Source organism: Hypomesus nipponensis, chromosome 21 (assembly GCF_054491055.1).
Source record: "Hypomesus nipponensis isolate SF chromosome 21, ASM5449105v1, whole genome shotgun sequence".
NCBI classification, from domain to species: domain Eukaryota; kingdom Metazoa; phylum Chordata; class Actinopteri; order Osmeriformes; family Osmeridae; genus Hypomesus; species Hypomesus nipponensis.
In genome coordinates this window covers 846,536-870,000 of record NC_140381.1, presented here as the reverse complement: position 1 = coordinate 870,000, position 23,465 = coordinate 846,536, and the positions used below count along the sequence as shown (strand labels likewise).

Below are 23,465 nucleotides of genomic sequence, written 5' to 3'. Positions count from 1 at the left end.
GGAAAGAGAGAGAGAGGGGGAGAGAGAATAAGAGGCATAGATTGGGATGGGTGGGGGGAAAGAGGGAAGGAGGGTTCATGACTGTACTGCAGTCAAGTGGACGCTTCACGACACAACCAACCATTTAACCCCACATACATCACCTCCTGAGAAGGAGGTGTGAGTGGGTGACAGTGATGTATGTGCCAGGTGATGAATTCATCCAGGCTGTGACCTCCAGATTAAATCACCTCTGGACTGAAACAGGTTTCCCGCTTCCCAACAAAATTAACAAACACACACTCACTCACTCATACACTCACTCACTCTGGTCTATGACCCGTCTGGACCCTGGCATCTGTTACTCAGACGAGGTGAGGATTTACTGTGTGTGTGTGAGAGAGAAACACATACATGAACACATGCATGTAAACATGCCAGACAGGCCAGGGGGGTATTCCAGAAAGCGTGTTCAACAAACTGTGAACCTAACCCTGAACTTTGACCTGATTTCCCCTAAAACAGGAAACTCTTCAGTTCCAGAAAAGCTGAATGAGTACATCCACTCTGAGTTCAGCGCGAGCATGAGAGCTATTACAAGCCAACAGCTCTTCATCACCGGACAATGATGATGATGATGATGATGATGATGGTAGGGCTGCAACGATTAGTCAAGGTTATCAAAAACGTCGACAATAAAAAAAATGTCTACAAATATTTCTGTTGTCAACAAATCGTCTGATCTCAAAGGACCTATTTTAAGTGCCTGCAATAACGTGATTTGACCAGTGCGGCGCTGTAGCGCTAGACTAATGCAGCCCTCCCGTATGCTATCCAATAGAAGAAAACAGCGCTAAACATTTTAGGGTGCCAACCTACCTCTATGGTGCCAACAGGCCTGAAAAAGTAACCGTCTGTAACCGAAAATTGTTTTCCATGGTAGCACAACGTGCATGCATGAACATTTAAAACGAAAGAATCCCCGCACGAGAGGAGATGGAAACGGCAAGAGGTGAGTGTACTCAAGCTGGATGGCTAGTTAGCGACACCAGTTGATAATGACAAATAACGCAGTATTTCACGGCAGTATTTTACTAACACCGTAGCAACATGTCCACAGACAGCAGTTAGACAGTTCAGTGTGTACGACCATTGTAATGAGACAAACAAAAAGCCAGTCCAGAAATTATACTGTTACTCACTGTTTTTCATTAAACAGAACCCTGTTGTCTTACAAGAGATATGGTTACATTCCTCCTTTCTTTTGTCTGAAATACAACTGACTTATTTTTGTTTATTTATCTTTTATATACTTTAAAGCAACATGATTGAAACAATGCTTAGAGAGAATTTTTGGTTTAGGTTGGACACAATTGGACAAAAAGAGATGTAATATACTGTTCAGTTGGCTCAAAGTGCAATACAAATATTTTTTTTTCAAAAGCTGAAGTGATTTCTTGGTTTTATTTATTAGTTAGAATAAGTATGACTCATTTTTTTAGCAAATTGCAAAAGCTGAATAATTGTTCAAAGCATTCTGATTAATCAATGAAAAAATAGATGATTAGTCGACTAATCGATCTAATAATCGTTAGAATAGTCGATTATCAAAATAATCGTTTGTTGCAGCCCTGCTGCCGCAGACATGGCTGCAGAGATGCTTCATGTATGGGAGCTACTGGTACTTCTGTATGATGAGAATAACAAATAGAAAAACGATGTGCACATTCTGATCCTGTTAAACAGAGCATGGATGCTGTATACAGAGAGATGTTCATTTAATGGCAGCTGAATTCTGCATGAGGAACTGTGAAATTTAACGTAATCTCATGTATTCCCAGTTACCAGTAAATGAGTTGCACAAACTGCATCTCATGGTGCAAGTGCCAAAAACTGACCAAGAGATGGTGTAGGCCTACTTAGGGCAGAAGAATAAAGGCTCATCCTGAAATAGGTTTGCTGGAACAGTAGTTCCAGGAGGGTGCATGTCACAGGTGATGGGTGGCGGAACACAGTTACGTTAACTTGGGTATTCATCAAGGAATGAATGCACATCCAATCACAGTCTTATAATCCTCTTCCGTCGTATAACTAAGTGAATGACATTTTGTTGGAGATCGGTCGGCTGAACCAGGAAAGGACCCCCATGTGTGCCAGCTGTATCAGGCTCAGACAGTGGGAGGGGTAGAAATGCAGTGTGTGTCATGTGTGCCAGCTGTATCAGGCTCAGACAGTGGGAGGGGTAGAAATGCAGTGTGTCATGTGTGCCAGCTGTATCAGGCTCAGACAGTGGGAGGGGTAGAAATGCAGTGTGTGTCATGTGTGCCAGCTGTATCAGGCTCAGACAGTGGGAGGGGTAGAAATGCAGTGTGTGTCATGTGTGCCAGCTGTATCAGGCTCAGACAGTGGGAGAGGTAGAAATGCAGTGTGTCATGGAAAAAAAAAGAGAGAGAGAGAGAGAGAGGGAAGAGTGGTACAGAAAAGGGTCACTTAAAAAGTCAGTGTGTGTCTGTGTGTGTAGTTTGTCTGTGTGTGTAGTTTGTCTGTCTGTGTGTGTGTGTGTGTGTCAGCATGTCTGTGTGTGTAGTTTCTCTGGGTGTGTATGTGTGTTGTGTCCTTCCTGTCACCAGCAGCAGCAGGTTAGTGTCAGAGGACTGTCTAAAAGCCTCTATGACTCACACTCAGACTATACAACATGTGTGTGTCTGTGTGTGACGACAGAGTTCACATACAAATCTACAAACACGCACACACATCGTTAAAGCCAGGAATCATCTCAGATCTGTCACACACACACACACACTGCCAAGTCCCGTCGGAAAACTGTCAAAGGCAAGTTACACACACACACAGACATGCACAGACACACACACAGCTGTGTGTGTGTGTAGGGGGGATTGAACCCCAGTGTCCTAGATCACAGTGACCACCCTGCTCTCTCTCTCTCTCTCGCATGCCTCAAACATACCTGAATATACACACACACCTCATTCACACACAGTGGAAATTGACAACTATATCTGATATGAAATATAATACATAAACACATGGAGAGGAGAGGAAAAATGACCAACCACATTAAGCCTATCCAATCACCTTATCCTCCAAATCTCTCATTCTCTCCATCCCCCCATTTTCTCTCTCTATCCCCCTTCTATCCCTTCATCTCTCATCTCCCCATCCCTCCCTGCTTATTTACTTCAAATCCTGCAAATCCTCCCTCCTTCCATTATTTTCCTTCTTTCCACCACCTGCTGCTGAAAAGCACATCCAACCACAGTGAAAGGCCAAGAGGCCCTCCCCTCCACAGAACAGGGAGACCAGAGAGTGGGAGTGTGTGCAGGAGAGAGTTTGCCTCAGTGTTTTGTTCTGTTTGGGTGTGTGTGTGTATGTGTGTGTGTGTGCGTGTGTGTGCGTGTGCGTGTGTGTGTGTGTGTGCGTGTGTGTGTGTGTGTGCAGCCTAAGTGATCAGACTTAAAGCTGTCTTTGGGAGATAAAGGAAGTCATTAGTGAATTCTGTCTCTTAAGAACCTTTAATACTCTGTATGGGACCCTGGCCACAGGTTACTGAGTCTGTGTGTGTGTGTGTGTGTGTGTATGCAGTGTGTGTGTGTGTGTGTGTGTGTCTGGACTATGTTCATAATAAAACTGTAGACCGAAGTGTACACAAGGTCAGAGCACTCTAAAAAGAACCTCAAAGCAACACACACACAGATACATTTACTCATTTAGCAGACGCTCTTATCCAGAGCGACTTACAGTAAGTACAGGGACATTCTCCCCGAGGCAAGTAGGGTGAAGTGCCTTGCCCAAGGACACAACGTCATTTAGCATGGTGTGGAATCGCACCGGCAACCTTCTGATTAATAGCCCGACTCCCTAACTGCTCAGCCATCTGACCCCCCCCATCTGACATATACACACCACATACACACCACCAATACACACCACATACACACACACACTGAGCATTTCTAGTAAGAAAAAGGGTGGTGCAGGAAGTTACAAGAGGAGATTAGGAGAGAGGAAGATGGGGAGGAGAGAGGAAGAGGGGGAGAAAGAGAGGGTGTAAAGAGTTCAATTATAGCAGTAGTATTTTGTCATCAGCGTTTAGCAGGCTTACTGACCACACTGGATCAATATGCCTGCTAATAGACACACATTCTGATACACACAAACACACATAATCTGACACACACAAACACACACACTCTGATACACACAAACACACACACTCTGATACACACAAACACACACACTCTGATACACACACACTCTGATACACACAAACACACACACTCTGATACACACAAACACACACACTCTGACACACACAAACACACACTCTGATACACACAAACACACACACTCTGATACACACAAACACACACACTCTGAAACACACAAACACACACTCTGAAACACACAAACACACACTCTGATACACACAAACACACACACTCTGATACACACAAACACACACACTCTGATACACACAAACACACACACTCTGACACACACAAACACACACACTCTGATACACACAAACACACACACTCTGATACACACAAACACACACACTCTGATACACACAAACACACACACTCTGATACACACAAACACACACTCTGATACACACAAACACACACACTCTGATACACACAAACACACACTCTGATACACACAAACACACACTCTGATACACACAAACACACACACTCTGATACACACAAACACACACACTCTGATACACACAAACACACACTCTGATACACACAAACACACACTCTGATACACACAAACACATACACTCTGATACACACAAACACACACACTCTGATACACACAAACACACACACTCTGATACACACAAACACACACACTCTGATACACACAAACACACACACTCTGATACACACAAACACACACACTCTGATACACACAAACACACACACTCTGATACACACAAACACACTCTGATACACACAAACACACACTCTGATACACACAAACACACACAGTTAGTCACCTTCCTTTTCTATTTGTCCAGGTGTCTGGATCTGTTAAGATGGCCAATCCCAGGGTTGTGCGGGAACAGATCTATAACAGACCATATTGCGTTATAAGAGATCTATAACAGATCGTAGTGTGTCTAACATATCTATAATTGATCTGTTTGGCTATCTGTTATAATTGTTGTTGATATTATTCTCACACACACACATGAACCACACACATACTCACAGATACACACACCCAGATATACCCATTCTGTCTCCCCCACACACACACACACACACACACACACACCCTCTCTCTCACAGTGTGCTCTCTGCAGTCAGTGCTGGGGATTATCCAGTAGCGTTTAAAATCAACACATTCAAACGATAACAGTTGGGAGTCTACAAAAAGACAACACTTAGCTAATGACACTAACTCTCTGTGGCCTTGGCTCACACACACACACACATGCACGAGGAGGGTTGGGGGGGGGGTGAGTGGATGGGAACACAACACCTGCCCCTTGACAACTTCCTCTGTGTGTGTCTGTCTCTCCCACACTGGGCCTGTTTACTCTATTGCAGCAACCTTCTGACCCTAACCCTTCTGACCCTAACCCTTCTGACCCTAACCCTTCTGACCCTCCATACCATTTAACCATATAGCACTTCCTATGTACCTACAATACACACACACACACACCAGTTAGACACACACACACTCACAAACACACACAGCAGGTAGACACATACACACACACGTACACCCACACCCCAGAGTTGCCCCTCTATAACATGGTGATGTGACAAGCAGGAAAAGCTATTTATTAAGATGTCTCAAAGGACTTGAACAAGCCCACTGACCCAGTTAAAACACACACACATCAGGTAGACACACACACAGAAGTTCTATTGAAAACCACAGGACCTTGCAAAGAGACTGTGTGTGTGTGTGTGTGTGTGTGTGAGAGAAAGAGACGGAGAGACGGAGAGACAGACTATGTGTGTGTGTGTGTGTGTTCTCCCTGCAGACAGAGTAATCTGAGAGACTAGAGAGAGGAGCAGTGATCCTCCTAGATTAGCCCCCATATCCATACTGAGGACCTGTCTTACAGTGGGATACACACACACTCACACACACACTCTCACACTTTCACACACACACACCCTCACAGCCAGCGCAGGGTAGCATGTGTCAGAGGGGCTTTGCGAGGGATAATGACTAAGCTAAAATGTCAGGACTTTTCTAATCACACAGAGCCAAAACACACACACACAACATAAATACATACATACATACATACATACAACTACACACACACACAGACAAACTATGTTTCAAACAGAGTTTAGAGAGAGCTACTTCATTGGGCATGCAGGGTGGTGGTGTAGATCGTTAGCTAAATAAATTAGAGCCTCACGGCTGGTACTGCACGAGGGGAGGAGGAGAGATGGGGAGGAGGGGAGGAGAGGGGAGGAGAGGAGGAGGAGGAGAGGAGGGGAGGAGTGGAGGAGAGGATAGGAGGGGAGAAGAGGGAAGGGGAGGAGAGATGGGGAGGAGTGGAGGAGCTAGGTAATAGTTTAATCCAGTACCTGCAGAAAGTACAGATGAGAGACACACACACACACTCACACACACTCACACACACACACACACACACGTAGTGTATAAGGCAGCAGGATTAGTAGTGGGCTCCTGCTGAGGTTATGCTTGACCTTCTCAATGACAGCTATCAGAACTACAAACACAGCTATCAGAACTACACACCCCACATCCCCTCACAACTGGCCCTGAGGACAGGAAGTCCACTACAGTATGACATGACCCTCTCTGCTCTCTCCTCTCCACATCACCCTGATCTTTTACTCTCCTCTCCTTCCCTCCATCTTCTCCTTCCCTCCATCCCTCCATCTCTCTATCCTTCTATCCCTCCATCCACTCCATCTCTCTATTCTTCAATCCCTCCATCCTTCCCTCCACTCCTCCCCATCTCTCTATCCTTCTATCCCTCTATTCGATTGTTTGGAAAGTAACTTTCTGTGAAATTTGAAAGTGAAAGGGTTTTGTCTTGATAAGAAATGCCTGGTGTGGTAAACTGCTTGGTTGGCTGGCAGTTCTAACTGCCCAATAAAGGTATCTTTAAAAGTCAAAAAAGTCAATTTGACCATTCTGTTCTCTCGCTTTCCCTCCTCTCTCATCCCTCATTTCTTCATGCCGTTCTTTTATTCTCCCTTGTCCGTTCATTCTCCCTTCTCCCAATCCTCGTCTTTCCACTCTTTTTGCTCCATACATCTGTCCCTCTTTCTCTCTCTTTCTCCATCTCTCCCTCTCTCTCCCTTTCTCTCTCTTTCTCCATCTCTCCCTCTCTCTCCCCTTTCTCTCTCTTTCTCCATCTCTCCCTCTCTCTCCCTTTCTCTCTCTTTCTCCATCTCTCCCTCTCTCTCCCCTTTCTCTCTCTTTCTCCATCTCTCCCTCTCTCTCCCCTTTCTCTCTCTTTCTCCATCTCTCCCTCTCTCTCCCCTTTCTCTCTCTTTCTCCATCTCTCCCTCTCTCTCCCCTTTCTCTCTCTTTCTCCATCTCTCCCTCTCTCTCCCCTTTCTCTCTCTCTCTCCATCTCTCCCTCTCTCTCCCCTTTCTCTCTCCATTATTAATGTCAGGACAACAGGAGGATGGGGGGAGTGAGGAGCAGAATAATGTAAATATCCTAAAGGCAGAGATGGAGAGAGAGAGATGGAGAGAGAGAGATGGAGAGCAGGGAAATAAAAAGCTTGTCTGTGTGTCTTTCTCTCCAGAAGTCCTTCAGCACCTCTGCTTCTGTCTGAAGTGAGAAAACACACATACACACCACAAACACACACACCACAAACACACACACTCACACACACCACACTCACTCAAGCAAATGTAAACAATCCCTCTTTCTGTTTCACACACACACCTTTTACTCTCACACACACCAGAATAGAATAGATATTACTGAGTCATGTTTAGTCAGACTACTAAAAGAGTGAGACAGAGAAAAATAAAGAGGGTAAAACTCCTGAAAAAATAAACTTTTCTCTCAACTCAGATTCACTCATCTGTTCTCTCCTCTCTCTCTCTCTCCCTCTCTCTCTCTCTCTCTCTCTCTGTCTCTCTCCTCTCTCCTAACAGACAGGAACAGGTGTTGTAGGTGTGGCCTGCCGTATGGATGGGGAGATGGTGGGAGGAGGGAGAGAGATGAAGAGAGACGGATAGATTGAGTGAGAAAATACTGGGGTTTATTTTTAGACTAGCATAAGGCTTAGAAGCATACGGTTAAATCTCTCTCTCTGGAAATATCTGTCTATGACACACACTAACACACACACACACAGATACACTAAGACACACGCACACACACTAATGCAAACAAACACACACACGTAAACACTAAATACACACACAAGTACACACATACTAACACAAACACACATTTGCGTTCTCCCTCTTTAACATGAAGAGGAAAATTACAGCTAATGTACTTATCTGATTATAGACTGACTCTGCTTCTGGTGTAGAGTAGACTATCTCTCCCTCCCCCTCTCTCTCTCTACCTCCCTCCCCCTCTCTCTCTACCTTTCTATTTCTCTCTTCCTCCATCTCTCTCTCTCTCTCTCTCTCTCTCTCTCTCTCTCTCTCTCTCTCTCTCTCTCTCTCTCTCTCTCTCTCTCTCTCTCTCTCTCTCTCTCTCTCTCTCTCTCTCTCTCTCTCTCTCTCTCTCTCTCTCTCTCTCTCTCTCTCTCTCTCTCTCTCTCTCTCATTATAGTGCTCAATGATTAATGTCATTAGGAAGACATATAACCAAAAGCAATGTGTGAAACCAAGTGTGAGATTAAACTAATCCTCCTCCTCTTTCTCTCTCACTTTCTCTCCTCTCTTTCCTTCTCTCCTCCTCCTTTCTCTCTCCCTACTTCAGTTATTTTACTGTGTTAACAAGTTATCTTCAAATGCACACACAGTGTGTGTATGAAGACAGTTTAACTGAGTGCAACAGTAGAACAGAGTTTCCCCAGGGCTCTAAATTAACGGTGTCCCGTTGTCCCGGGGACGATGAAAGAGATGTCTGGGACAGATCAACACAGACTAGATGTCTGGGACAGTTCAACACAGACTAGATGTCTGGGACAGTTCAACACAGACTAGATGTCTGGGACAGTTCAACACAGACTAGATGTCTGGGACAGTTCAACACAGACTAGATGTCTGGGACAGTTCAACACAGACTAGATGTCTGGGACAGTTCAACACAGACTAGATGTCTGGGACAGTTCAACACAGACTAGATGTCTGGGACAGTTCAACACAGACTAGATGTCTGGGACAGTTCAACACAGACTAGATGTCTGGGACAGTTCAACACAGACTAGATGTCTGGGACAGTTCAACACAGACTAGATGTCTGGGACAGTTCAACACAGACTAGATGTCTGGGACAGTTCAACACAGCGTTAAAATTGTGAGGGAGGGAGGGAGGGAGGGAGGGAGGGAGGGAGGGAGGGAGGGAGGGAGGGAGGGAGGGAGGGAGGGAGGGAGGGAGGGAGGGAGGGAGGGAGGGAGGGAGGGAGGGAGGGAGGGAGGGAGGGAGGGAGGGAGGGAGGGAAAAGCCAGAAGCTTTTAGTTGTTGTTAAATCATTTTCTGTTTGGGCGCGAGGCCAACATCACAGCTCCATCTACAGAGAAGTTTCCAACAGTGAGTGTGTATGTGTGTGTGTGTGTGTGTGTTGGGATCTCCTCAGACACTTTCTCTGATAGTCTGCTATGTACACTCTGGAGAGCAGCTACTCTACACACTCACAGACCCTCACACACACACACAAAGATCTTCACACAAGACACACACACTAGGTCAGTCAGGATGAATATGGAGGAAATACATGGTTGGCTTTGTTGAGAGGGGACTACCTCATACACTGCCTATCTCTCTCTGTGGCTTTTTTGTTGTTACCCTGTGGTGTCTCCAACAGCAACCAGAGTGCCTCCCAGAGTGTTGTGATTGGGTCAGGTTAATTACAAACCACCCAATCAGACCCCTGCTCTTCACAGATTTGGACAGTCAGTTAAAACATGAGTGGCTCAATTACCCCCTGTTTAATCACTACACACATACACACATACCTACACATTAACACACATACGTGTCCACATACAAACATATGCATGCACACAGTACACATGCATACACATGCACGTATAAATGTACACACAATCAAACACACAGGCAGTTGGATACAGTGCCAAACATTCCCAAATGCTTCCAAGGAGTTGTTATACCTTCTGTACCAGGATAGGGTTACTGCAGTCACACACACACACGTACACACGCAAGAGGAGGGGAGGTGGCAGTAATGTAATTCTGCCCTCAAACCTGCCTGGGAGTAAGATGGAGGGAGGGAGGGAGGGAGGGAGGGAGGGAGGGAGGGAGGGAGGGAGGGAGGGAGGGAGGGAGGGAGGGAGGGAGGGAGGGAGGGAGGGAGGGAGGGAGGGAGGGAGGGAGGGAGGGAGGGAGGGAGGGAGGGAGGGAGGGAGGGAGGGAGGGAGGGAGGGAGGGAGGGAGGGAGGGAGGGAGGGAGGGAGGGAGGGAGGGAGGGAGGGAGGGAGGGAGGGGGTAAGTGTGAGACTTAAATGTGGTGGTCCATGGAGAAAGAGAGAGGGTGAGAGGGAGAGAGAGGGAGAGAGCGACAGAGGGAGAGAGAGGGAGAGAGGGAAGGGGGCAGGCAGACAGAGAGAGACCGACACAGAAAGAGAGATTTAAGGCGGGGGATGGGGGGGTGGAAGGATGTAGCACTAGAAAAGTCTGTAACATGAAACTGGGAAAGATGACAGAGTGGAAAGAACAGGTCACCCATGAGAGAGAAAAGAGAGAGATGGAGAAAGAAAGAGATGAATGTAGAGAAGGAGAAAGAGAGGGAGAGTGGGATAGGAAAATAGAAAATATAAAACTCATATAGGCATGAAATTCATCTTTCATCTTTTCTTTCCCCTCCGTATTTATTTTACTTAATTTCACTTTCCTGCAACCTCCCTCCCTTCCACTCTCTCTCTTTGTTCTCCTCATTACAGGAGTCTATGTGGCTTTGTTTTGTTTGCTCTGTAGCACTTGGCTTTGGACACACGCACACACACACACACACACTGGTAGCTTTGGAGATTCTTTCAGATCTCTTTAACCCCTGTGTCATTGCTTTACCGTGCGGTGTGTGTGTGTGTGTGTTGTTTCTTCAGATTGAAAATGCTATGGGGAACAGAATGCTATTGCTGGCACGACTAGACACAGGAAGTGACTGTTATTTAACACAGGAAGCTGTCACGTCTGTGTGTGTGTGTCCGCGGCACGCCAGTTACTGTTTCAGCGATATTAAAGACGGAGAAGATTGAAAACGAAAAATCTCTCTCCTCACCTGAAACCTAAGCGCTCAGCAACCAATCACAGCTTTCTGTGTGTGTGTGTGTGTGTGTGTGTTGTAGTGGAAGACATATTGTCAGCATGCTAGTTATTCAAGTACCCAGAATAATACTGGACACACACAGACTCGCGCACACACGCACAGGAGCACCTATCTCATTCCAGAAGTGTGTGTGATGACCTGTATAAAACCATCTCTCTGTGCTCTCTCTAAGCCTATTCTACTAGCAACAATATACGTCTGTGTGTGTGTGTGTTTTTTATTGTTATTTTATTTTTATGTAAATATGCATACAGTATATGTACCAATGTGAGTGTGAGTGTGCATGTGTGTGTAGAGCCAGCTGTGGGTCGTTATACAGGCTAATTAGATTTACCTTGAAGCTGGGCAACAAGACCATCAGGTGACAGGGGAGAGAGGGAGAGGGGGTGGAGAGAGAGTGTGGTAGAGAGAGAGGGGGGTGAGAGAGAAACTGATGAAGAGAGGGAGAGAGATAGTGAGGGGGGAAGAGAGGGGGGGAAATGTTGAATATATTTTCTTCGAACAGCATTGAGCAGAAGTCTGCTAGCTGTTTATGAAAATTCAAATACACACACATATGACCCCCCCACACACACACACACACTTACATGAGGCTTTGACAGCCTAATAACTTGCCATGTCAGAGAAAATGACTGTGAATACAGATAATCAGACAGTTAATACTAAGTGCACTGTAGAACACTAAAAGCCTTCACACCCTCTCTCTCATACACACACTCACACACATACACACACCCTCTCTCTCATACACACACTCACACACATACACACACCCTCTCTTTCACACACACACACACCCTCTCTCTCATCACACACTCACACACAAAACACACACACACTTAGATACACACACAAACACACACAACAGACATACCAGAAATACCCCCCTCGGCAGACACACAGAACATGTTATCCTTGCGTATGTTTGTGTATGTGTGTAGAAGTGAATGTGAAGGCTGAAAAATGTTACAGGCCTAAAGGGACTGACATTTAGAGACTAAAACCCCACTGCCCCCCCCCCCCACACACACACACACACACACCTAGATACACATACACTCACAGACTGCTACATGTATATTCAGAAACATACACACACTGGGCAGAATGACACCCAGACGCACAAACACGCATAACAAGGTTTTCTGTGGTAGTAATGCCCACTACATTGAATGTGTGTGTGAGAGAGCAAGAAAGAGAGTGAGTGTGTGTGTGTGAGAGAGAGATCATTAATTTATCTATTTTTGGTTAATTTCATTTAATCTCAATTGTTTCCTTTTTGTTGTCTTTTCTTTTTGTTCCTCAAATGAAAACTTCACAATATTAATAAACCTTGCATGTGTGTGTGTTTGTATGTGTGTACAGGGGTGTGTGTGTGTACGTGTATACGTGTGTTTGTGTATAACAAGATGAGACAAATGGCCCAATGGAGTGTGTGTTATGCTTCAACTACAGACATTGTGTGTGTGTGTGTGTGTGTGTGTGTGTGTGTGTGTGTGTGTGTGTGTGCCTGCTGGTTTAAAGCATCATCAGACAGACTGGACACTGTGAAGCAGATGAATACTGATCATCACATGTTAGGTGTCATCACATGTCATAGCTGCTGTTTCATATCATCGATGTACTCTCTTCTGCTCTCTCCTGTAGTAGGTCTAACTCTGTGAGCCTGAGGGTTGTAATAAGACATCACTTTACCTACAACACACACACACTGACAGACCTGGGCTTTGTCCAACACACTGACACACACACAATCACACACTGACACACACACATACGCTGACACATACTGACAGAGCCCTGGGCTTTGTCCAACACACACACACACACTCATACATACACACATGCAAGCACAGTCACATTCACACACTCTGACATAGCCCTGGGTCCTATCCAAGACACACACACACACACACACACCCTCTGGAGCAGGAGCCAAGACTCTGCTGGGCACCTCTTCAGAGACCCACCTCTCACTCACATCAAACTAGTGGACTAAACTCTGCACACACACACTCTCTCACACACACACTCTCTCACACACACACTCTCACACACACAAAACCTCCTAGATAAGATCAAAAGAACTGTGGATAAATCTACTGCTCAAATAAATCACGACACACACACACAGCCACACACACACACACACACACACACAGCCACACACACACAGCCACACACACCTGTGGCAGATCAAAGTGGGTCTGGAGAGCATACACCTGCAACAGGCTTCTGCTCCAGAAACCGTCATCTCATCCCCCTCTCCTCTGCTGTCATCCCTCCATGCTGTCATCCCTCCTCTGCTGTCATCCCTCCATGCTGTCATCCTTCCATGCTGTCATTCATTCATGCTATCATCGCTCCATGCTCTCATCCCTCCTCTGCTGTCATCCCTCCATGCTGTCATCCCTCCTCTGCTGTCATCCCTCCATGCTGTCATCCCTCCTCTGCTGTCATCCCTCCTCTGCTGTCATCCCTCCATGCCGTCATCCCTCCATGCTGTCATCCCTCCATGCCGTCATCCCTCCTCTGCTGTCATCCCTCCATGCTGTCATTCATTCATGCTATCATCCCTCCATGCCGTCATCCCTCCATGCTGTCATCCCTCCATGCCGTCATCCCTCCATGCCGTCATCCCTCCATGCTGTCATCCCTCCATGCCGTCATCCCTCCTCTGCTGTCATCCCTCCATGCCGTCATCCCTCCATGCTGTCATCCCTCCATGCCGTCATCCCTCCATGCCGTCATCCCTCCATGCTGTCATCCCTCCATGCCGTCATCCCTCCTCTGCTGTCATCCCTCCATGCTGTCATCCCTCCATGCTGTCATTCATTCATGCTATCATCCCTCCATGCCGTCATCCCTCCATGCTGTCATCCCTCCATGCTGTCATCCCTCCATGCTGTCATCCCTCCATGCTGTCATTCATTCATGCTGTCATCCTTTCATGCTGTCATCCCTTCTCTGCTGTCATCCTTCCATGCTGTCATCCCTCCATGCTGTCATCCTTTCATGCAGTCATCCCTTCTCTGCTGTCATCCCTCCTCTGCTGTCATCCTCCTCCTCTCTTCTCCTGGTGTGGATTCAACATGCAAACATTTTATTCAAATACCCAGCCCATAGTCAAAGCATTATCAAGGAGGGAGAGAGGAAGAGGGGGGGGGGGGTAACAGGTGGCCATTTCATCTCTGATGACAGATGTGACACCGTGCCCTGACAGCTTCTGATTGGCTGACTGAGGACACAGCAGCTCGGGCAGCTTAATGGGAAAATCCATGTGTGTTCCCTCTGTGTGTCTGTGCGTGTGTCGACACAGATACAGGCCAATCAGTGTTGAGTTCAGATAAGAGGTGCATTGTTGATGTGTTTTGATATGTTGTGTGGTGCCGGCTGGAACAGAGCATGATGATGGGTTAGGTCTGTTCCCACTGGAGCACTGGAGCACTGGGGAACAGGACAGTCTGCTGGGTTATTAGTCTGTTCCCACTGGAGCACTGGGGAACAGGACAGCCTGCTGGGTTATTAGTCTGAACACCAGAACATCTGGTCACCGTAACTTAACCCCTGTCACCGAGCAACATTGTGTGATTGTGTGAGAAGCTGTATGTGTGTGTGACACAATGAATACAGGACAATGGAAGGCCAACGGACTTCAAGAGCTGAATGAGTCAACTCCCACAATGCCTTGCAGTAGGGGTGACCTAGTACACAGACAGGGAGGAAGAGGGGGAAGGGTTAGAGGAGAAGGACATAGAGGGGTGACCTAGTACACAGACAGGGAGGAAGAGGGGGAAGGGTTAGAGGAGAAGGACATAGAGGGGTGACCTAGTACACAGACAGGGAGGAAGAGGGGGAAGGGTTAGAGGAGAAGGACATAGAGGGGTGACCTAGTACACAGACAGGGAGGAAGAGGGGGAAGGGTTAGAGGAGAAGGACATAGAGGGGTGACCTAGTACACAGACAGGGAGGAAGAGGGGGAAGGGGGAGGGGCTAGAGGAGAAGGACATAGAGAGTCAGGAGAGAGTGAAAGAAAAGGTTTGGGTGGAGGAAGGGAGCGATCAAAGAAGGACAGAGAGAGAGAGACCAGTAGAGGAAGAGGAGAGAGAGAGACCAGTAGAGGAAGAGGAGAGAGAGAGACCAGTAGAGGAAGAGGAGAGAGAGAGAGACAGAGAGAGGTAGAAAGAGAGGCTACTGTTTATGGATGGCTTCATATTTCAAAGCACTGCATGTTTCTATGGGACCACACCCTGTACACACAGTGAGACTAGCAGAAAACACACACACACATTCTCACACATGCACAAGCCTCTACACACACATCCACACAGCCACAGGATTGGCTTGTGGAGGAGCAGAGTTAGCAGAGCAGCACATGTAGTAACCCATCCACACTATCAACCCCCATCATAACCACAGCTGGGATCCTCACCTGGAAACACAACCAGTCACAAACTACACTCCCTCCATCTTTGGTTCCCATAAGGCACCACTGCCCTTTGATGATGGTGAGTGGCTTCCCTTTGCAGAAACATCCCCTCCCCTCTCCCCCTCCCCCCTCTCCTCCCCCCTCCCCTCTCCTCCCCCCTCCCCTCTCCCCCCTCCCTTCTCCTCTCCTCCCCTCCCCCCTCTCCTCCCCCCTCCCCTCTCCTACCCCCTCCCCTCCCCCCTCTGCCCCCCTCTTCCACCCTGTTAGCAGCAGTACCAGTATTACTGACATGGCCTTGCTTTCAGCAAGCACCTGGAGTACAACAGTAGTAACGCACGCACACACGCACGCACACACACGCACACACATACAATTACTAACTTGTCAACCAATTGACAGATACAGAGCCTTGTCTCCATCTGTTTCCACATCAATCACTCCTATGTCTGTGAGTTTGTGTGTGTACATTTGTGTGTAAGTGTGTGTGTGTGTATGTGTATGTGTGTGTACGTGTGTGTGTGTACGTGTGTGTTTAAAGAGGAGAGGAAGCAGGTGCATCTGCAACACTCATGTTGTATACACACCACTTCACAGACACAAAGAAACTCCCTCTCTCACTCACACACACACACAGACGCATGCACACTCACACACACTCACATACAGAGGTGGTTATTTTCCATTAAAGAGACTTGGTGCCGGTGATATCCCCAATAGCAGCCATTTTTACAGCAGCCGCTGGGAGAGGTTACCACACACACACACGCACACACACACAAACACATTAGCCTCACACACACTCAACCTGTCAGCCGAAACTATGTGCAAACCTAAAATACTAAGTATTAAAAAAACCTACACACCACCTACGCAAACACACAGAGTAAGACACGCACACACAGAGTGACACACACACACGTACACACATCCCTCGACCTGAGAGTCCTGCGAATGGCCGGGTGCAGGAGAGAGAGGACTGAGAGTGTTCCACTGACAGTAAGGAAATAAAAGGAGTGGACCAGGGACATCACTTCCTGTCAGAGCTGAGTACCCTGCTGTCTGTCCCACACACACACACACACTTGAGACCCACGCTCACTTACCAACTAGTCTTGCTCTGCTGTGTGTGTGTGCCTGTGTGTGTGTGTCAGAGCGTGTGTCAGTGTGTGTGTGGACAGCCAGTGAAGTTAAGGAATGATAATCAGACAGATAATCTGTGAAACAGTGATTAAGCAGATCCCTCCACCCTCACTTCCTGCTTGATGCTGATGGGAGCAAATTAGGCGCGCAATGCAGAGCCTACATTCCCCACCAACGTCTCCAACCGTCCAACAAGCTGAATTCTGTTAACGTGGTGTACAGCGCCCAATCAGCATTGAGCAGTGTCCCTTCTGGCCAATAAGCAGCTGGCGCTAAGGTCTCCAGCGTTCTAACCACTTCTGGACTACCTGTCTCTTGCTATGATTTGAAACTGAATTTGCAGTTGATGAAGGAAGGAAGGAAGGAAGGAAGGAAGGAAGGAAGGAAGGAAGGAAGGAAGGAAGGAAGGAAGGAAGGAAGGAAGGAAGGAAGGAAGGAAGGAAGGAAGGAAGGAAGGAAGGAAGGAAGGAAGGAAGGAAGGAAGGAAGGAAGGAAGGAAGGAAGGAAGGAAGGAAGGCTGGAGGGATGGAGGGATGGAGGGATGGAGGGAAGGTAGTAAAATGCTGCCGTCACTTAAGTCTGAAATGAAAGATGGATGGGTTATTTAAATGTGCTGGCAGAGTGACACAGGCTCGTATAAACGCCACAAGCCCTACAGGAGGGCATCGATTGACCACTGGCTGAGGGGGAGGGAGGAAAAAGAGAGAGAGACAGGAGAGGAGGAGGAGGGAAGGGGGGAAGAAGGAGACATTAGAGAGGAGAGCGCTGACTGTGTGGATGGTACACCCTTTAATATGGAGATGGAGGGAGGGAGAGAAAGAGAGGAGGGATAGACAGACAGAGAAGAAGAGGGATAGACAGACAGGAGTGACAGGGAGGGAAGGTTAGAGAAAGGGAGGGATAGAGAGAGCGGGTGTAGGGATAGAGAGAGGGAGGGAAAATAGAGAGAGAGATGGAGAGGGAGGGGAGGGGTAGAGGGGTAGAAAGAGAGATGGAGAGGGAGGGGAGGGGTAGAAGTGTAGAAAGAGAGCTGGAGAGGGAGGGAAAGACTGACACAGACTCCATCCAGCAGTATGATCGATTCAACTGCAGGAGCTTCTCTGTGACCTGCATCTTCTCCTCTCATCCTTCTGTCCTGTCATCCTTTCTCCTATCATCCTTCTCTCCTCTCATCCTTCTGTCCTGTCATCCTTTCTCCTCTCATCCTTCTATCATCCTTCTGTCCTGTCATCCTTTCTCCTATCATCCTTCTGTCCTGTCATCCTTTCTCCTATCATCCTTCTCTCCTATCATCCTTTCTCCTCTCATCCTTCTATCATCCTTTCTGATCTCATCCTTCTATCATCCTTCTCTCCTCTCATCCTTTCTCCTCTCGTCCTTCTATCATCCTTCTCTCCTCTCATCCTTTCTCCTATCATCCTTCTCTCCTCTCATCCTTCTCTCCTCTCATCCTTCTCTCCTCTCATCCTTTCTCTTCTCATCCTTTCTCATCCTTCTATCATCCTTCTCTCCTCTCATCCTTTCTCCTCTCATCCTGTCTCTCCTATCATCTTTCTCTCCTCTCATCCTTCTCTCCTCTCATCCTTCTCTCCTCTCACCACTCTCTTCCCTTCCCCTACTCTCTGCCTTCTCTGTATCACACATATATCCCAAATGTCTTACACATGCACACCCCCGCCCCCTTTCATTTTCACACTGACACAGTCACACACACACACGCTCTCTCTCACACACACACACTCTCACGCACCCCTGTCTCAGTCTGGGGTCTATCTGTGACCCTGGAACCTTTTGCCTCCTCACTATTCTGACCTTTCCTCTGTTCTCTGGTCTGCCACTTGCTAGAGGGGACGCACACACACACACACACAGAGAGACACACACACAGAGACACACACAGAGACACACACAGAGAAACACACACAGAGACACACACACACACAGACGCACATACACAGAGACACAGATACAGAGACACAAACACATAGGCACACACATAGGATGGACTTAGAAACACACATGCAGATATACACACACACAAAACACAACACTCACGCACACAGACACACTGACATGGGCACACACGCTGGTGTGAATAGTAAGCAGGTATTATTACTCTAGTGTTATTATGGGATGTAGACAGAGACACAGGGAGGGGATGGAGCAGGTCATTGACTAAGAACAGGATTATCCATGTTCTACCGCTGTATCAAACTAGACACACATTCACACACTCCACCCCCACGCCATCTTAATCCACGCTAGCTAGACTACACATAATCATAAACAACATTTACATATTCAAATGACCCTGTCTGCAGCCCAGCACTCTGGCCTTCTGTCTGCCTCTCCCTCCCTCCCTCCCTCCCTGTCCTCCTCTCCCTCCCTCCCTCCCTCCCTGTCCTCCTCTCCCTCCCTCCCTCCCTCCCTGTCCTCCTCTCCCTCCCTCCCTCCCTCCCTGTCCTCCTCTCCCTCCCTCTCTCCCTCCCTGTCCTCCTCTCCCTCTCTCCCTCCCTGTCCTCCTCTCCCTCCCTCCCTCCCTCCCTCCCTCCCTCCCTGTCCTCCTCTCCCTCCCTCTCTCCCTCCCTGTCCTCCTCTCCCTCCCTCTCTCCCTCCCTGTCCTCCTCTCCCTCCCTCCCTCCCTCCCTGTCCTCCTCTCCCTCCCTCCCTCCCTGTCCTCCCTCCCTCCCTGTCCTCCTCTCCCTCCCTCCCTGTCCTCCTCTCCCTCCCTCAAACTCCCTACCCTCCCCCTCTACCTCTCTCACCCCGTCTTTTCTCTCACCCCTCCCTCCATTCCCTCTCCTTCTGTTTCTCACTCCCTTCTCTCTCATTTGATTTATCTTCCTTTCTCTCTTCTAGTCCTTTCCTTTCCCTGTCTTTACACCTCACCACATCTCTCTCCCTCTCTCCTCCTCCCTCCTCTATCCTCATTTTCTCCCTCTCTAACCTTCTCTATACTTGCCTCTCTCCTCCCTTCATCTCTCCCCTCTCCTCCTTCTCTCCTCCCTCCATCTCTCTCCATCCTAGTTCAGTCTGATCAATACAATGATGTGTCATCTCACTGTCAAACAACACACACTCACACACACCATGACACACATTCACCGGAATGTGCGAGAACCAGACTTTTTTCGAACGTTAGTCACCGAATATGTGCATAGCGTAAGCTCTAGCTCCACCGGGACGGCGCCGGTGCTGAGCAAAGCTGAGCAGATGGTCTTACCTTGAGCATTCAACATGTGGCACCCGCTACCGAGGACGAGGACGAGCACGAGCCAACAACTCCTGCTGAGGGTCGTCGCGGTGCGAGTCACCGACCCTGTCCCTCGCCGGTCCCTTGCGGCATATTTAGCCGGCGCTACCCGCTTCTCCCAGTGCTTTCCGTTAGAGAAAGTAGAGCGGGTTATTCTGTGACCACCGTCCGTCTTCACACTCGGGAGTTGTTTCATGATAATTCGATGACCGGGCGAATTTCCGTTATTCTGTTCCTGTTGTGCTGTGTTGCTGCCCTGCAGCCCTGAGGATCGGATGCATGCGCCACGCCGCTTTGCTGCAACACGGGGCTCTCCGTTGAAGAGGCGCGTTGGAGCTGCTCTCATGCGCTCCACGACGCCGCCGCGCTCCGTGACACCGGTGACAAGCTCCTCGCGCTGACACCCTGGCCCCGGGTGCCAAAACTCCGCGGGCGATGACATTCCGCGCTCAGCAGTCCCCAATGTTCGGTTCCCCGGTACAACGTTCTCGTAGACACTTCTCCCCACCTCACGGTGTGTGGTTTTCTCCCTCCAGTGATATCCCATTTTCATAACGATTGATTCCCGGGAGAGAATTAATACATTTGAGAGAGTGGGATTTGGTTTTATCAGCTTAAAGCCGCTATCGCCCGTAAATCCGCGGTTGTTTTGATGTCTTCACCAGGGATTTGTCTAGCCGATCATTTGGGTGTTTAGTCAGTATTAACTGCTGACAATAAAGCGCATAAATTATCCGCCCGTGCTTGCTTATTGTGTGTGCTTTCAAAAAAAAATCAATTCTCTATTGATCCTGTAAATCCCAGACTTGTCTTCTAGACCCACCGCAAGTCTGATTCAAGAGTGTTCCTCCGGTAGTCCCTGGATACTGTGTGCCGATATGCGAGCAGAACACAGTCAAGTTAGATATCCTTATTAACTATTAAACAGACGACTATAGCTTGTTCCCGGTGTGAATTCTGGCTATTGAAATACACTAACATCAGTGGAAAGCTAACTCTCTCCCTCTGTCTCCGTCTGGTCGGGTTTCAGCAGAGCGCAAGGCTGGTAAAACTCAATAGAAAGAGCTACCAACAGGTTAAAATACGAAAAACACAGTTATTAAATTCACTCTATTTCAAGCAAGGACGTGGTTCAACTGATTCGTAGAGCAACATCCGTTAGCTAGGTGAGCCCGGTCCGTCTAAACACACCGCAACAAAGAGTCACTGCGCCACACAGGCAGACGGCAAATACTGCCTCCTTTTAAGGTTTCAGAGTCCCCGGGTCTGATCCAAGTAGTTAGTCGACAAAACAGTGGCGTTTCTTTCCTTATTGGTCGATTTCATCTTTCGCCCTCAACGTATTCGTTTTTTTCTTTAGCGTAACGTGGTTAACTAGTCAGTACTGAACAACAAGTAGAGCGGCGGTTGGTTTGTGAGCCCTGTGCCCCGGCTCGTGCTACTTGACTCGCGCTCTCCTCCTTTTTGGAACGCCGCGAGCGGAGTAATCTCCCGGGTTTAAGAGGGGCACCTGCCACCTTCCTCTAGACAGAAACGGGTATTTTCTGCTCGGCAGAAAATAACGACCTTACTGATATAAAAGTACTCTTAAGAGCTATTGGAGCAAGTTTTCCGGTCTGACTCCGGTTTTCCGTGAGGAGCCCGTTTTTCCTCCGCTGAACCCTCCACACTAAAGTTCCATTTACTCGCCGTTTACCCGCCCCGCTCGTGCTGATTGGTCAAGGCGTTCGCAGAACAGCGGCTCCGTTGTTTAGACAGGCTCCGTGCAGAACGCGGAGAACGGCGCCCCCAATCTGGAACACGCAGCAAATGGTTGGAAAAAGAGAACGAGACAGAAAGAGAGAGAGAACGAGTTTGATTCTGGTAGAGAGAGAGAGAGAGAGAGAGAGAGAGAGAGAGAGAGAGAGGTGGAGAGAGAAAGAGTGAAGGAGAGATAGGGAGGGAGAGAGAGAGAGAGAGAGAGAGAGAGAGAGAGAGAGAGAGAGAGAGAGAGGTGGAGAGAGAAAGAGTGAAGGAGAGATAGGGAGGGAGATAAATAAACCACTTACATAAAAATGTTGGAAATATATGTGTACATATACATATTTACAAAATGTTTATAGAGGAGAAAAGGGAGAAGAGTGGAGGAGAAGAGAAGAAGGGATGTAATCTAGATGAGAAGAGATGAGAGGACAAAGTAGGAGAGGAGAACAGTAGCTGAATGATGAGGAGATGTTGGTCATTAAATGGCACATTAATATTTAAGCCTACAAGAGGATGACCTTATCTTTTACTGTCTTAATAAATCTCTTCAACACGACCTCACCTCCCTGTCACTCTCTCCACTCCCCTTATCTCCTCTCCTCCTCCCCTTCCCCTTTTCCTCCTCCTTTTCTCTCACAGGGAGAGAGAGCGACAGATGAGAGAGAGAGAGCAGGTCAGGGTGTGACATCTATGAGCGGGTTTCTCCAGCTGGTAGTGTTGGCTTTACACTTTCTCCTCTCTCTCTCAATCTCTCTTTTCATTCTTTCCTCGTATTCTCCTCTTTTTCACCTCCTCCCCGTTCTTCCTCCTCTCCTCCTCCTCTCTATTCAGTAATCTGTCAAGGGTGCTCTAATTCCGAACCCAATTTACCTCCCAATTACCTGCGCATCCAATACAATTACTTCTGCTTACAGGACCCTCTCAATATGTCTACAGCGACACACACACACATAAACACACACTTTTACCGGCATAAAAAAAAAAGAAAGCTACGCCTTAGTGATGCTAGCAAAGCTAGCTACCTAACGTTTGCAATGTGCCTCTGTACCAAATCTCTTCACAAATCTCTTCCCCCATTACACAAAGAGATGTAGCTAGTATTAGCTATGTAACATTCTGTATGTTTCAGGGCATTAGTTTCAGTTGCATGCCAGATTTTGTTTGTGATAACGAGCCAGGCCACATAAAGCAATGTAGCTAAGGATGAATATAAAGTTCTGTTACTTCAACGTTTACTCATGTCCAGAGGTGTCAAAAGTATTCACATTCATTACTTAAGTAGAAGTATAGATACTAGGGTTTAAAAATACTTATGTAGAAGTTGAAGTATCAACTCAACCTTTTTACTCAAGTAAAAGTATTCAAGTACTCGTTTCAAAACTACTTTAAGTATAAAAGTAACGTAAGGGGAAAGAAATGCCATTAAGGGCAAGCCTAGGCCGCACCACGTCAC

At 47.6% G+C, this 23,465-nt stretch overlaps 1 protein-coding gene across 3 annotated transcripts in view; it reads right to left on the bottom strand.

Moving 5' to 3' along the window:
- Window positions 1–21,919, bottom strand: part of sdk1a (sidekick cell adhesion molecule 1a) — a 117,360-nt gene extending 95,441 nt beyond the window's left edge. For all 3 annotated transcript variants that reach the window (XM_084685066.1, XM_084685067.1, XM_084685068.1), the window contains exon 1: window positions 20,240–21,919. In XM_084685066.1, coding sequence (XP_084541192.1) covers window positions 20,240–20,822 — 583 coding nt within the window. In that variant the 5' untranslated portion in view covers window positions 20,823–21,919. The remainder of the gene's footprint in view (window positions 1–20,239) is intronic.
- Window positions 21,920–23,465: the final 1,546 nt, after the last annotated feature.